This window comes from Buteo buteo, chromosome 9 (assembly GCF_964188355.1).
Source record: "Buteo buteo chromosome 9, bButBut1.hap1.1, whole genome shotgun sequence".
NCBI classification, from domain to species: domain Eukaryota; kingdom Metazoa; phylum Chordata; class Aves; order Accipitriformes; family Accipitridae; genus Buteo; species Buteo buteo.
The window spans coordinates 24,099,344-24,112,749 of NC_134179.1; the positions used below are offsets into that span (position 1 = coordinate 24,099,344).

General features: G+C 38.4%; 1 protein-coding gene across 8 annotated transcripts in view; it reads left to right on the top strand.

Annotated features, from left to right (window-relative positions):
- EYA4 (EYA transcriptional coactivator and phosphatase 4) overlaps positions 1–8,311 on the top strand; it is a 157,335-nt gene extending 149,024 nt beyond the window's left edge. For 7 of the 8 annotated variants that reach the window (XM_075035744.1, XM_075035748.1, XM_075035749.1 and 4 more), the window contains 4 exons: positions 14–128; positions 1,863–1,984; positions 4,306–4,406; positions 6,022–8,311. In XM_075035744.1, coding sequence (XP_074891845.1) covers positions 14–128; positions 1,863–1,984; positions 4,306–4,406; positions 6,022–6,102 — 419 coding nt within the window. In that variant the 3' untranslated portion in view covers positions 6,103–8,311. Of the gene's footprint in view, positions 1–13; positions 129–1,862; positions 1,985–4,165; positions 4,267–4,305; positions 4,407–6,021 lie in introns of all 8 variants that reach the window. The other variant, XM_075035752.1, reaches the window with a different exon arrangement.
- Positions 8,312–13,406: the final 5,095 nt, after the last annotated feature.

The following is a 13,406-nucleotide window of genomic DNA, read 5'->3' on the forward strand; positions in this document are numbered from 1 at the left end:
TTTTACATAAAAGGACTCCTGGGTCCTGCTAAAAGAGATGCATGGTTGCAATTAAGAGCAGAAATTGAAGCTCTGACAGACTCCTGGCTAACAAATGCACTTAAATCATTATCAATTATCAGCACAAGGTATGTATTTGAGTCTACTGTAAAAAAAGTTTCTAGTTTTCGACTTACATTGACTATTTTTTGACATTTGAGGTTACAATAAATTTGTGCATTTAAGATTTCATTTTGAGTGATTCCAGCATTTACTAAAGATAGTATGAAGTGTCTTCTAAAATGTGATAAATGGCCCTGTGTACATTGAAAGGGTATTGTAGAATTCTGAGCCAGCCTTTAATTTATTATCTTCTGTGCAGCATCCTCTGAACTCCACGACTCTATGTTCTGTCCTTCAATGTTTGTACCTATTCACTGTGCTACCTAAATACTGTATAGATCCCAGAACACAAAAACATTTTCCTTCTGTCTTTCCAGACAAATCAGTATGCTTAAGCATGTATCTAAGTTTTCAGAAGAGCAAAAATCTGTTTTAACTAAGTTAAAAGTTTGGGTTCCCAGTAATGACACGTAAAATGTATTGTTCCTTTGAAATAATAACACTGTGAACACTGCTGCTGCTTAGTCAGCTATGCAATATGTATCTTATCAGAAATCCTCAAAAATTCTGATTTTAAACCATAAAAAAGGAACAACGTTAAGCCATCTTGCCTTCTGAACATGTCTGGGAAAAGACTCAGCATTAAGCAAAATGAGCAGACTTGGAAAGATGTGAAAAACTTATTTTAAATGTAACAACTTTTGCAATAGGTTTGTCTCTTAATTGTTGCTTATTTAACAGTGTCTTAAGCACTTCAAGAGAAAAAAAGTAAAAATTTATGTAAGCCATTGTGTTTAGCTCTGCATTTCTTTCCGAATTGCTCGTCTTCAAAAAAACATTCGGTAATGAAGTCCAGTTGAGCATTGGAGGATGAGTCTGGAAAACCGTTATCAGTTACTCAGGACTGTTAAATAATAGTCTTTTGTCTTGTCTTCAAAGAGCTGTACAGCTATAAATCTTCAGAAGCTACCTGTGAGGCAGCTAAACATCACCTATATGTTACTGACAGGAAATTGAGATACATTAAGGCAGAAACAGTAGTCTAAGGTCTTGCTTGGAGTTTGTGGAAGAACCAGGAGGAAAAAATCACAACTATTTGCTCTCAGCTCCATGTTCACATGGTCATGCTCATGTTCCAGCCTAAAGTAGCCTGGCTCTGAGTTTTCTTTTGTGTAACTGCTAGCACAGCTTCTCCATTCCAGTTTTCATCCTCACCATTCAATGCTAGCTCATTAACATGATTATTCTTATCTCTCCCTCTTCTCAGAAACATTCTTACTCTTGAAACATGAAGAAAGCGATGTTATTGTGCAGAAATGTGTATTGGCTGTTTATTTCCCCTCAAGACAGGAGTAACAAATGATGTCTTTGCTTTCTCCTAACACTTTCATTTGGCTGCTAGCTACTGGCAAGTAATTGCCAGCAAGAAAATAATGCTTTCAAAGCATTAGAAAGCCTATTTTTTGGAGGTAGTTGGTGACCTTAAATGTCTATATTTTAGTGAACCATCTTCAAGGACCTGTTTTTTATAAACCAGTGTGGAATATTTCTTGTAAATCAGGCCTGCATATTTTTTTAAATGATTTTGCCAAAAGTTTTATGTACATTTTTCTGGAAGTGATGGTGCTGAGCTGCACTGCTGTGTGAGTGAAAGTAAATGTTGAGGAATCCTGAGTATGCTCTCCACAGTTGGTTCACCACATCAGCATTTGGATAATGATTTTAAACTATTCAAACTTAAACTATTTCTCTCATTTTAGGAGTAACTGTGTAAACGTGTTGGTAACAACAACGCAGCTTATCCCAGCACTTGCAAAAGTTCTGCTATACAGCTTAGGAGGAGCTTTTCCTATTGAAAATATTTACAGTGCAACCAAAATAGGTAAGAAAATTATTCTTTCGTCCATTCTGACTACATTGCATTACCAATATTTTTTTGCCAGTAATGGATGGATTCTACTCCACTTCCCTGACACTTACTGTGTTAGTTATAAGATTTAGTCATTGCATATGTTTAGATGTGTTTATGTCAATAAATTCCAAATTCAGCTTATTTTCAATGATGCCTGAAGGAATAAAGGTCTCCATACTAATTAAAAGCATCAGAAACTCCTGAGTATGGTGCAGAAAAGATAAAATGTGCAGAAAAGAATGAAGAAAAGTGGTTTTTTAATTCAAATCTAAGCAGAACTTCTGTTAAAATAGTCTCTGCTCTGACCTCCAGCTCTATGTAAGTTAGGCCACTGCTTCACAAGCTTTTTCTGAAAGCATAGTACCTCAGTGATGGTAATGACAACCATTACCAACAGAAGCTGTGTTGATGGATGGGGCACTTCCCTATTCTGTTGATAACCATGTACCTCTTGTGTATTACAGTTTGGAAATTCATGGATTTTGGAAATCGCATCCAAAATTTTCTTGTAAACCAAGACAAGTTATCATTCCTGTGAAATGTGACACAGCCTACAATGATAATTTCAGCAGATTTCATGGTTTACCAGTTATTAATTCAGGAATGCTTAATTTCTATACCTATGACACTTTACATAACATGAAGTGTGACACTTCATTGACAAAAGCATTACATTTCCTAAATGATTTTCACAAGTGAAATAAACAATACATATTCTAACAGTGTCAGAGAAAACTATGACCTCAGTCATCCTTTAGTTAGCTGTAGCTGTCCTTTAAACAGAAATGCCTCAAATATACTTGAAAAACTTAGGCCCAGGCACAAAGTATCCCAAATACCACATGGTATTGAGCAGCCTGTGGAATGAATGTCATCTGTCATACAGCCTGTGCACATTGGATTCAGTCACTGAGATTGCACTCAGACCAAAGGAAGGAGCATTAAGAAATAGTGCCGACAGCACAGAAGGGGGTGGTGAAACGAAGCACAGTCTCTGGAGGCTCTGTTGAAGTAATTCTGCACAAGGAATTCCTTCTGAGAACAGTGTGGCCACTGTTACACCGCTGTCAGGGGCACAGCAAACTCTGTTGGGTACAAGATCTCTCTCTACTTTTCATCTCAATGATCTCTGCACTGTGCTGAGCACAGGACTATAATTGTGGCTATTGCTTGCACACGCTGGAATCTGGTCCTCACTCAACAGTTAACACACATGATGCTTTTCCTAATCATAAGCCCTTTTTTGTGGGCCAGCTGGAAAAAAAACAAGAGGAGGGCAGTAAGAACTGGAAATCTAGAAATCATAAGCTTGTGAGAAGACACTGAAAATCCTAGGGTGGGGGATAGACATAATACCAAACAAGGTAAAAAGCTATTGCAGAGAGGAAGGAAATAATCTTTCTCTGCGTTGATGGGAGGTATGACAATAGGTGATGATTTCTTTGCAATAGGGCACATGTAGGTTGTGTGTCAAAGAGAAACTTCCTAATGGAAAGGGTTAATTAAATATGGAGATTGCCTCTGGAAACAGTGAAATCGTCATATTAGAACAGTTTAGGATCAATAGCACAAGCTTTCGTTGGTAAAACTGAACCCCCAGTACAATGAGAAGTTCAGTAGATGATTTTGCTTGGTCCCTTTCAGTCCTGTTTATTGTTGTTACTGGCTTAGCCTGCTTGCTTCCACATTTCTCCAAAAGAGCCAAATGCTTCATAGATGTTCTCCCAGGAATCTTTTGTCTGATTTTATTTTACTTGTCCATTGTTCTTTGAACAATTTTTCCATTGCTACATCACTCATTGTTGCAGCTACACTAGAATTAAAATTGCTGCTTTCCTTGAAAAAAAAAGTATTAGTTATAGAGAAATGTTTAAATTCAATTATTAATTCCCTGACCTATTCATTTTCACAGCACTAATTCCTTTATCTTAGTGGCTTTCCTGTAATTCTTAAGAAAGAGATTTAATTTTACCTGGAGCAGCTTTATGTCACTAAGAGAATTAATTGCTTCTCACCAGTGTGAGCTCAAAATCCCAAGGCTAGGAACTTTACAAAAGTAGTAATAACAATGTCTCACCACTGTAATTATCCTTTGTAGGACTTCACCATAACTCACTTGATAGCTTGAATAAGTAGTGCATTGTTTTTCAGGCAAAGAGAGCTGTTTTGAGCGTATAGTGTCCAGATTTGGCACTAACATAACTTATGTTGTGATTGGAGATGGCCGAGATGAGGAACATGCAGCTAATCAGGTAACTTCACTCTGAACTCTTATCTCATTTATCTTCCAGGAAAAGAAAGTTGCTTTGAACGAATAATGCAAAGGTTTGGCAGAAAAGTAGTATATGTTGTAATTGGGGATGGTGTAGAAGAAGAACAGGCAGCAAAAAAGGTAACCTGTCTCCTGAAATGTTGGTGTGATACCTAGCTACTAATGCAAGCCTTTCTGTTTGCATTTCTGTCAGTGTTGCACAATGGCAGAATGACAAATAATTCCAGTCCACACATGCAAGGCAACAAGAGCATGATGAGATCAAAACTTAGAGTAAAATGAACCATTTGGATTCTGGCATTTGCTTCACTTCAGTTTGGAAAGAAAAAAAATGCAAAATTATTTTAAAAACAAATGGAAAATGACTGCAGCAAAAATGTCTGACTAGTGGCAGGCAAATTAAAGGTACACAGAAGAGATAGAAAGGGCTATGACATGATGGTTAGGTTGTGGTTTTCTTTAAATGGTGAAATTGGGGAGATTTCAAGAGAAGTGTTACAGAGAATGTGGAAAAACATCTAAAGGGCTGTGCAGATTTGTTGCTAACATAGATAAAGATTTTTAGTTTACTGGAGCAAATATGATGAACACATAATTTGCTTCAAGAAAGACATATCTGCAAAAGGAAAAAGAACACAACACAGAGATTGTGCACCAAATCTGTGTTTCTAAAAAAAGAACTGTTTCTTCAGAAATATTCAATTTTCTCATTATAATAATTCAAGTCTAAATTTCACCAGATAAGTTTTCAATGTTCAGAAACAGATCAAATTAGTAATTTACACCATACTTCCCAGTATCACCTTGGAAGTGTGCAGAAACTGAAAATTTTTGCCTCACAATGTCTGCCCAGGACAAGTGATGTAAACGTTGTTGTGCTAGGAGTAGCAAAATGAATTGCCCTGGAATGGAAACAAAATAAAAATAACCAAAATGCTCATTCCAAATGGTTCCTTAATATAGGTACAGTATTGGTGATGGGTTTTTTATAGTTTGTGCTAAACAAAGGTGGTTGGATTGTGTACTTTGCAGTTTGGCATGCTTTTTACTTAACGTTGGCTATATTGCATGGATAGATACAGAATTCAGAGAGATGGATAAATATAGCACATTACAAATAGATCTGAACACAACATGAAAGTATGGAGTTTTTTTTCTATTCTGATGAATTGCTGAAGAAGAATAGTGCGTATATCTGCATCTCTGACAGACACTGATGCTTTCTGCAACACAAATTATCTTTTTTTTTAAACTAGAAATGTGTTGTTTTCTTATCCAAAGAAATTTCTTTTTTCCCCCTAGATGGAGAAAAATGTAATTCAACTCTGTTTCCAAGTGTTCTGTGTGAAGCCTCTTTTAATGAAAATCTTATAGCCCTTTAAATGATCATTTGGTATTTTGCAAAGTCTGAGAAGTGGAGCAGAAAGGGATTTTCTATTAATGCTCCTTTGTATGGGTTTGCATGCTAACAATAAGCAAATAGCCCTTACTAAATAATAGGCTTTTTCCAAAGAAACTATTAAGAAGGACTATCTAATTATTTTAACTTCAGTTGAACTATTAAGCTCAGATCTATTTTGGTGTGATTTTTGTCAGTACTTTACTAGCAAAAATCAATCCAGAAACACAGTGGTGTAAAATATGTGGTGGTAATCTGACTAGTCTCGTGTGTCATATACCGCCTGTGTCACAGTGTTCATCTTTCCTGACCTTTTCTCCCCTCTAACAAACACAGCACAACATGCCTTTCTGGAGGATATCCAGTCATTCGGACCTCTTGGCTCTCCATCAAGCACTGGAACTAGAGTATTTGTAACTGTGTTCTGAAGTTGGCGATCCTTTTTTTTTTTATATATATATATATATTTCAAGTACACTGAATTTTTATGTGTGATTCAATGCCTCTGGCTTTACACATATGAATTGTCTTAAGAAGGGAAGAAATATTTGGAATTAAAAATTCCAAATTGAAGAATTCAGATTGCTGAATGAAGTTGAAACATTAGTGCTACGTAAGGAAGCTCTATGGTCTTATATATGCAACGTTTTTAAATGAATTAAAACTGTGGAGGTTGCTGGTACACACCAAGTGAGCCCTGACAGGAGTGAACAAAGGACTCGAACTGGCAAAGCACCAACATGCGTTTTCCAGCCGACAAGGTGGTGTTCAACAACATTCCTCAAAGTGGGATATATTCTCAGCACTGAGGTTTGAACCAGACTTTAGCCTACCTAACCCAGAAAATCTGAATTGGAATGCACTCAGACTGTATAATGACAATCCTGTCTAGACCTGTAATTTGTGTAAATTATTGATGAAAATAATTTACTGTGACTTTATTAGCAGCTGATTTTGGAAGTGGATGCAATTTTTCTTTCTTTTGGGGGGGGCAGGGGAGGGAGAGGGTTATATAATATTGTCTCTTTTATAAGTTTGGCAAACAGAATGTGCATAATGATATGTTGTGCCTTAAAGAGAAGACTGTGTTCGTGTGTTATAATGTAATTTTGGTTAAAAACTATGTAGATAAACAAAAAAACCTTTGTGATAATTTTTGACATGACCAAATTTGAAATTCAAAGAAATCAAAGAGCAGGGCTGCACCAAAGCATTTAAGTATTTGTTGCAGTAAGAAAAAATAATAAAGGAAAGTTTGTGTTTTTATTTGGATTCTGAATAATTCCACTGATTGTTTGAGGAAAGTTAAGAGTATGTTGGGAGGTTGATACTGGGGACCGCTACCTAGAAAGCTAAAAAAAAAAGTGTTTAATACCTTCAGCACAATTTCTTGATTCTCTGACAAGAGAACTAAGAGCCATATTCATGAATTACTTAGTCTACTGAAAGCCATACAGTGAGTGCATCTGCTGTGCATAAAAGAACAAAATTCCACCCCGTAGACCAAGTGTGCGGGTGACATTACTGGAAGGTGAAAATGCGGAGTTAAGTCCAGATGAGGAATAAAACAGAAGTTTGTTAAGAATGAAAAATTACTAAAGAATCTCTCACCAGTCAGATGCACAAATGATGCTACATTTAGCATATTCAGGATCAACACAAGCTGCTGGAATTGCTGGCATGGTAACATTGGCCATTTCAGGAGCACAGTCCACTTTGGTAAATATAACAGCATTTTGGTAGCTTTCCCATTCTGTTCCACATTTATGTACCTTCTGTTTTGAGTCAATATGATTTTCCTCATCCATTTTTGATTGCACAACAATATTACACAGGAACAACCCTAAATGTTTTTGAATCAGAAGTTTCAATAGCATGTCAGGCATCTGGGGAGAGGATAAGGAGGGGATTTTTTATGAAGAAATATTGAGAGATATATTACCTTAATTTTCATCATTTCTATTAAAAATTACAGTCCATACAGTGATAATTACCTTGCAAGTTTTGAACATGCTACCTTTCAGCTTTGGAAAATGAGCAAGGTCCATATTGCACACAGGGCCCCTAGCGCTCCACGTGCAGCTTGAGCACTCTGAAACAACAGCAAGTGGTTCGTCTCTCATGGCAGAAGACGGAAACTGCTTTTTTAATTTTTAACTCTGTACGCGGAGACACCTGAGGTTGCCTGTGCTCTGACTGCATGAAGAGGTGTGTGCGAGAGGAGATGTCATATGTAAACTCCAGGATGCCTACACAAGCACACTAGTTAGCACCGAGGTGAAGACCTTCCCTCTCTGTGCTCTGAAGCCACCATATGTCTAGTTACCAGATAGTAACTTTGTTGATTTAAACTTTGTAGGTTATATGAAAGTTAGTTGGTAGGTGAAAGCCTGGAGCCACTAAAAGTCCAAGGCAAAACTCCTCTATAAATTCATAAAAATGGGATTTCTTTGCTGTGTTGGAATTGATATACAAGTCACCACACAACAAACTAATGATAATTTGTTATCACCGGGCAGTTTAAAGCCATCACATGAAACTTGCCACATATGAAATCTTTATACAGTAGCTATTTGGGTGATAGATTCGTGTGTCCAAAAATTAAAATTGATGCATATCTTCTTTATATTTACAGTACCTGTCTAGTCAAATTTGGCCTGGAAGTACATTTTTCATAAAAAGCTGTAATACCAGCTTTATGTAGTTTTTCAGGTGAGGAAAAAAGTGTTTCTACTGGAATAGGAAAAAAGTTCAAAGCAAGCCCTCCTCAAGTTTCTGCATCATAACATTGCATAAGAATCTCAATGTGAAAGTCTTTATTAAAAAAAAATGGTAAGGTGAACTAGCTGCTTCTTCTTTTTCTTTTTTTTTTTTTTTTGGACAAGTCATAGTGTTATTTAAATGCATGAAGCAATATTATTTCTCAAGTTATTTGTTCAGCTTTTCAGTGTTCTTTTCCTAATCAGATGTAAGAACAAAAAATAGCCCAGCAACAACCGTCGGTTCTTATAAAAGGTTTTCAATGCCTTCATTGGAGTTGCACTTAGCTCTCTGTGACAGGTATGGCTCAATTAATATACTGCATTCTAGAGAGGAGATGGAGGCAAAAGGAGGGAAGATTTACAGAGCATGACAAAGTTCTCATTTTAACTTGGATTCTGTGTGCTACCATAGCAGAAGTTAATTATAAAAATAAATTATCTACAAAAATGTACATCCAAAGAAAATTCAAGGATTTAGCTCAAAAGCCTTTGCAATACTAAAATTCTAAAACAAAATTTCAGAGTGCAAATACTCTCTTGCTGAGCAAAAAATTGTTATATATCTTTAAATAAAAGTGTGTCATACATGCCTGCCTCAAAGAGAGAAATTACTCTGATACATTTTCCCACATGAACAATACAGAGGAGAAAATAACCAAGGCAGACACATAGTCACGCCAGGCGGTTCCAGATGGGCCTAAGTAGATTAAACTGAAGGCTGGTCGTTTTGACGTTGAGTGCATTTTAATTCAACAGCATATTAATCAGAGACTGCCTTCCCTTCAGCCTCTCCTCAACAACCAAGATTGAGCACAATGTCATGTTTGCAAGTATTTGGGGCAAATGAAGTATAGAATATAATGCCTTTTGCTGATACTCCAGCAGTTCTCAGTCAATACAGAACTTGAACGTTCATTAGTCGTTTGAGTAGTCAGCTTGCAGAATACAAATACCGTGTGATTGCAGTCACAAGATAGTATCTTAAATAGATATAACTCTGTGCAGTTCAGTATATCAGTAAAAGAGGACAGGAAAAACTAAAAATGATGCTTATTTTTAGATGCCTGTGGAGATTGTGCACAAAGGTATAGGTGGCAGCTAGCTCCCAGATCTGTTTTCATTAGAATCCAGTGTGAGCAGCAGCGTTTGCATCTAAAGCAGATGCAGAGTATGTTCCAGTGTAAGCACTGACAAGGGAGATGAGGCCAAATCAAAATCCTGTATACAAGCACACTTCATGTCGGGGGAGATGAAATCATGCAGCCAATCAGAATTGCAGAGTTTATGGAGGACGTGGACTTGGCCCGTGATAGGAAGACTAGATTTTAGCTGTGAGGTTGTATCCAGATCCAGGGTTTCGGTTCAAAAGTCATCTCTGCTTTACAGGATTGACACCAGGCATATGCTCTAAATGAATATGGTATTTAGTATCTCTGAAGAGGAGCTGAAGTGACATGAGCCAAAATCCCAGCAATAGCAGCATTTTGGAGATATAATTGAAGCCAAGGGTCTCTGTCATCTATTAGCAGGTTATAGTTTATTAGGGCCTACATAATTTAAGAAAATGTAAATTAAAATTAAAAGCTTGTAAAATTATGTACATCTTTACTACTTCTCAATAAATACACTTGGAAATGTCATTTTCTGCACTATACGATGTTGTAAGGTGTTTGGTCTGTGGTTGAAACCCTCCGTACACAATGTCTCTCACAGGAACTGAGTGTGACCTTGGACTCTTTTCAAGTATGTCCACGCTGCCTTTGTGGTTCATGCCTGGAGCAACCCTGTGCCCATGTGGTCTGATGGAGACTGGCTCACCTGCATGCTCTTTGCAGGGTGCAGCCTCTGGAGGAAACCTCCCTCTGCTCTGCACCAAGGTTTCCTCACCGAGAACACTAGGTGCCTTGCTCCAGATGCAGCCTGAGCAATAGCTAACACCTTTGTTGCAGTGTCCTTGGGGCAAAATACAGAACAAATCAATCTGATGGTCTAGACGCATAGTGTATTCATGTAAATTCCCTTACCAATTCACTTACTAATATTATGCTAATATCCTTTTTATGGACATGGGTTGTTCAGGAGACAGACTGGGCTACTGAAGGGCAAGCAGCGGTTCCAGCTGAAGCTCAGCCTCATGAAACTTTGCAAATGTCTTTGGGAGCTGTGCTTCATGTCTCAGTGAGGTGCTGACCTTGGTTTGGAGGAAGTAGTCCCCCCACAGTCTGCTTGCGCAGGTTTTAAGGCAAAAGTGAGACCACAGGACTATCAACACATTTAGATGTGACATTTTGATCTCGGGAGTGACATAGCAAGTGGCAGAGCCTTGGTAACCGCAGTGCTTCAACCATAAAAGACAGCTTCTAAATAGTGGATTTTTTTTTCCCAGGAGTTAGATTAAAGCAGGTCTCTTACAAATGTAACTGTTCTGTATGTACACCTGCTTTCTACTCCGATTTTAGGAACAAAAAGGAAGATACATCAAAAATAGGGTGGACAAAATATAAAGAAGGCCCATCTACCGAGCAGATGGACCAATAGTAAACAGCAGTTTTAACATTGTGTCTCCCAGAGGGGTTTGCGTGTGACTCTAGAGAAGATGAACCATTCAGTACCATTTCAGGAAAGTGAGATAAAAGGTAGCTAGAAAAATGGTTCCCCCCCATAAATAGTTCCCCCCCCCCAGTGGTTTTCCCCCATTTCTCCCAACTGTGAGAGATTTCAGAACTTTTCCCTTTTCACATCAGGTTAAAAATGAGATATCAGGGTCTTTTATTTAAAAGCATTTGTCTGGGTTATAGCACAGCATTAACTTAATTTCTCATTGCTGAGAAACTCAGTGCTCTAAACGGCTGTCAATATGTCCTGCACATGACGATTCACAGTGCTGAACTAAAGTAAAAACATTATACTGAGAGCATTTATGGCTGGAGAAATAACTCTTCCTCATTTGGGTGCAAAAATACCTCTTCCTCATTATCCATTACCTATAGAGAATCCCCAAGGAAAACCAAGCAGAAATTCAGAATGGAATTATTTATGTGTGTCTTCCGTTGTTTGCCAATGTATTATTATCTCTAGGGGATCCACATTTAGGGTTGACTAGTTTAATCCATTTTCTTTTTTCCAAACAAATAATGGATTCAGAAACATCTTGCAAATGTTTATAAATTGGGGGGAATTGTTTCAGTGGCCAAAAGCCCAGGCAGTAGGAGTAATGCTGAGAAAGCCAAAACATCTCAATAGTCTGGTTTTGCATGTTAGTTTCTCTACCAATGTCAAGGCTCGATTTTCCAAGAACTGAATCTCTGACTTGAAACCACTAATAAAAAATGAATAAGGAATTATTTTTTTTTTCTGGTTTGGAAGAATAGGGAAAAAGGGAGAAAACACCAGAAAGTTTCACAAATTGATTTTTAAGTGGACAAGCAAAGAAAATCCTTTGTTGAGCAAAGCACCATTTCTCAAATTTGCTGGGTGAATTAGTCATCAAACATCCCCCTAAGCATGGGTTATTAGAAATTCACATATACACTTCAATAAACATGAAGCAAGAGAGCAGAGAAGCATGAAGGACAAGATTTAAATGAACTATATCATATCAAGGAGTCAGGCTGAGAATGGAGGTTAATTCAACTGGATTTTTCTGCTGTGCTCTCAGTGTCTGGGAAAATGAAGTGCTGCAAAGGAGTGGCAAATGGAAAGTGTTTCATGTTTCCTACGCTACTATACAACCTAATGTGCCCTTCACCAGGAAGCACACACTTTTTCTACATGAAAACACCAACTGGAGCTATTTGGAAAATATTAGAAATTGTTGACTCATTGAAACCAAAATGTGTTTTGGGATTGCGCACACCAATGTCAATGAATGGAACATTTCTAGTCCTCTTTAGAGAAAGAGTGAATTAGCAGCCCACGAGATCAGCCAGAAAAAAACTCTGAGCCATTGCAGGAGTGTGGTGACTATGGCTCTCCGCTGGCGTGTCAAGCCCCTGTTCTTTGCTTTCAGCTTGTCTGGGTTAGGATCTTGGTTTCTAGCTTTCTGACTCAGAAAGGTCCTTGTTTGGTCCAATAGTGAAGAGGAATGTTTCTGAAATCAGAAAAAAAAAAATTAGAGTGAAAGATAAGGGAAGAAGAAATGAAAAAAAAAAAGTCTCCCTCTTTACTAGCACTAAAACCACTATGCCCATTGTGAAGGGTTCTGGAAAAAGAAACCTTCCTGGAACAGATGTAGCAACTGAGAAGCCGTGGTTAGTTGGTCAGTTGGCTGCAGGGTGAGGGGGGGGCAGACAAGACATGGGAAAAGACCAGAGACCAGAAAGGGTATTTTCCCTGGACAGAGTGTGTGTATCTCTCCTGTTGTACAGCACAGCCTTATTTGTGTTCTTTGTGCTCTGAATTCCTACCACATACAGCTACCCCCTCCAACTGCCCCACCAACTCTGGTCCATGGGTTTTTGCAGGCTGATCTCTTTGCTTCCTTGTTTCTCTCTGGTTTGACACCTTTCTGTTATCTTATTGCAGCTGCAGCCCTTCGCTGTCTGTGAATTTGCTAGGATCCCAAATCCGCTTTCAAGTGTTGCAGCTGCTTACAGCTTTTGCAGGAAAAAGAAAAAGGGCACCAGCAGTGTTATGCTACATGGGCCACAGAGGCGAGCGAGTCCCTGCATCCCTGCCTTCCTGCCCACATGGGATAATGGGCTTGTAGGAGAACAAGATGCACACAGAGGACCAGCCGTAAGCAGCAGCCCAGCCAGATGTGCTACTCTACCTTTGGTGGGCAGGGCTGCAAACACTTCCCTCTGCCGCTGTTTACAGCCAGCATGATAGGGAGCAACTGTCAGTCATGTAAGAGCAGGCAGGCAGGAGATGCTATATGCTTTTGCAGAGGAGCAAGACGCAAGGCAAGCAGAGTCGTCCTTCCAGGATGGGAGCAGAAGCAGAAAACTGGCAGCAAAG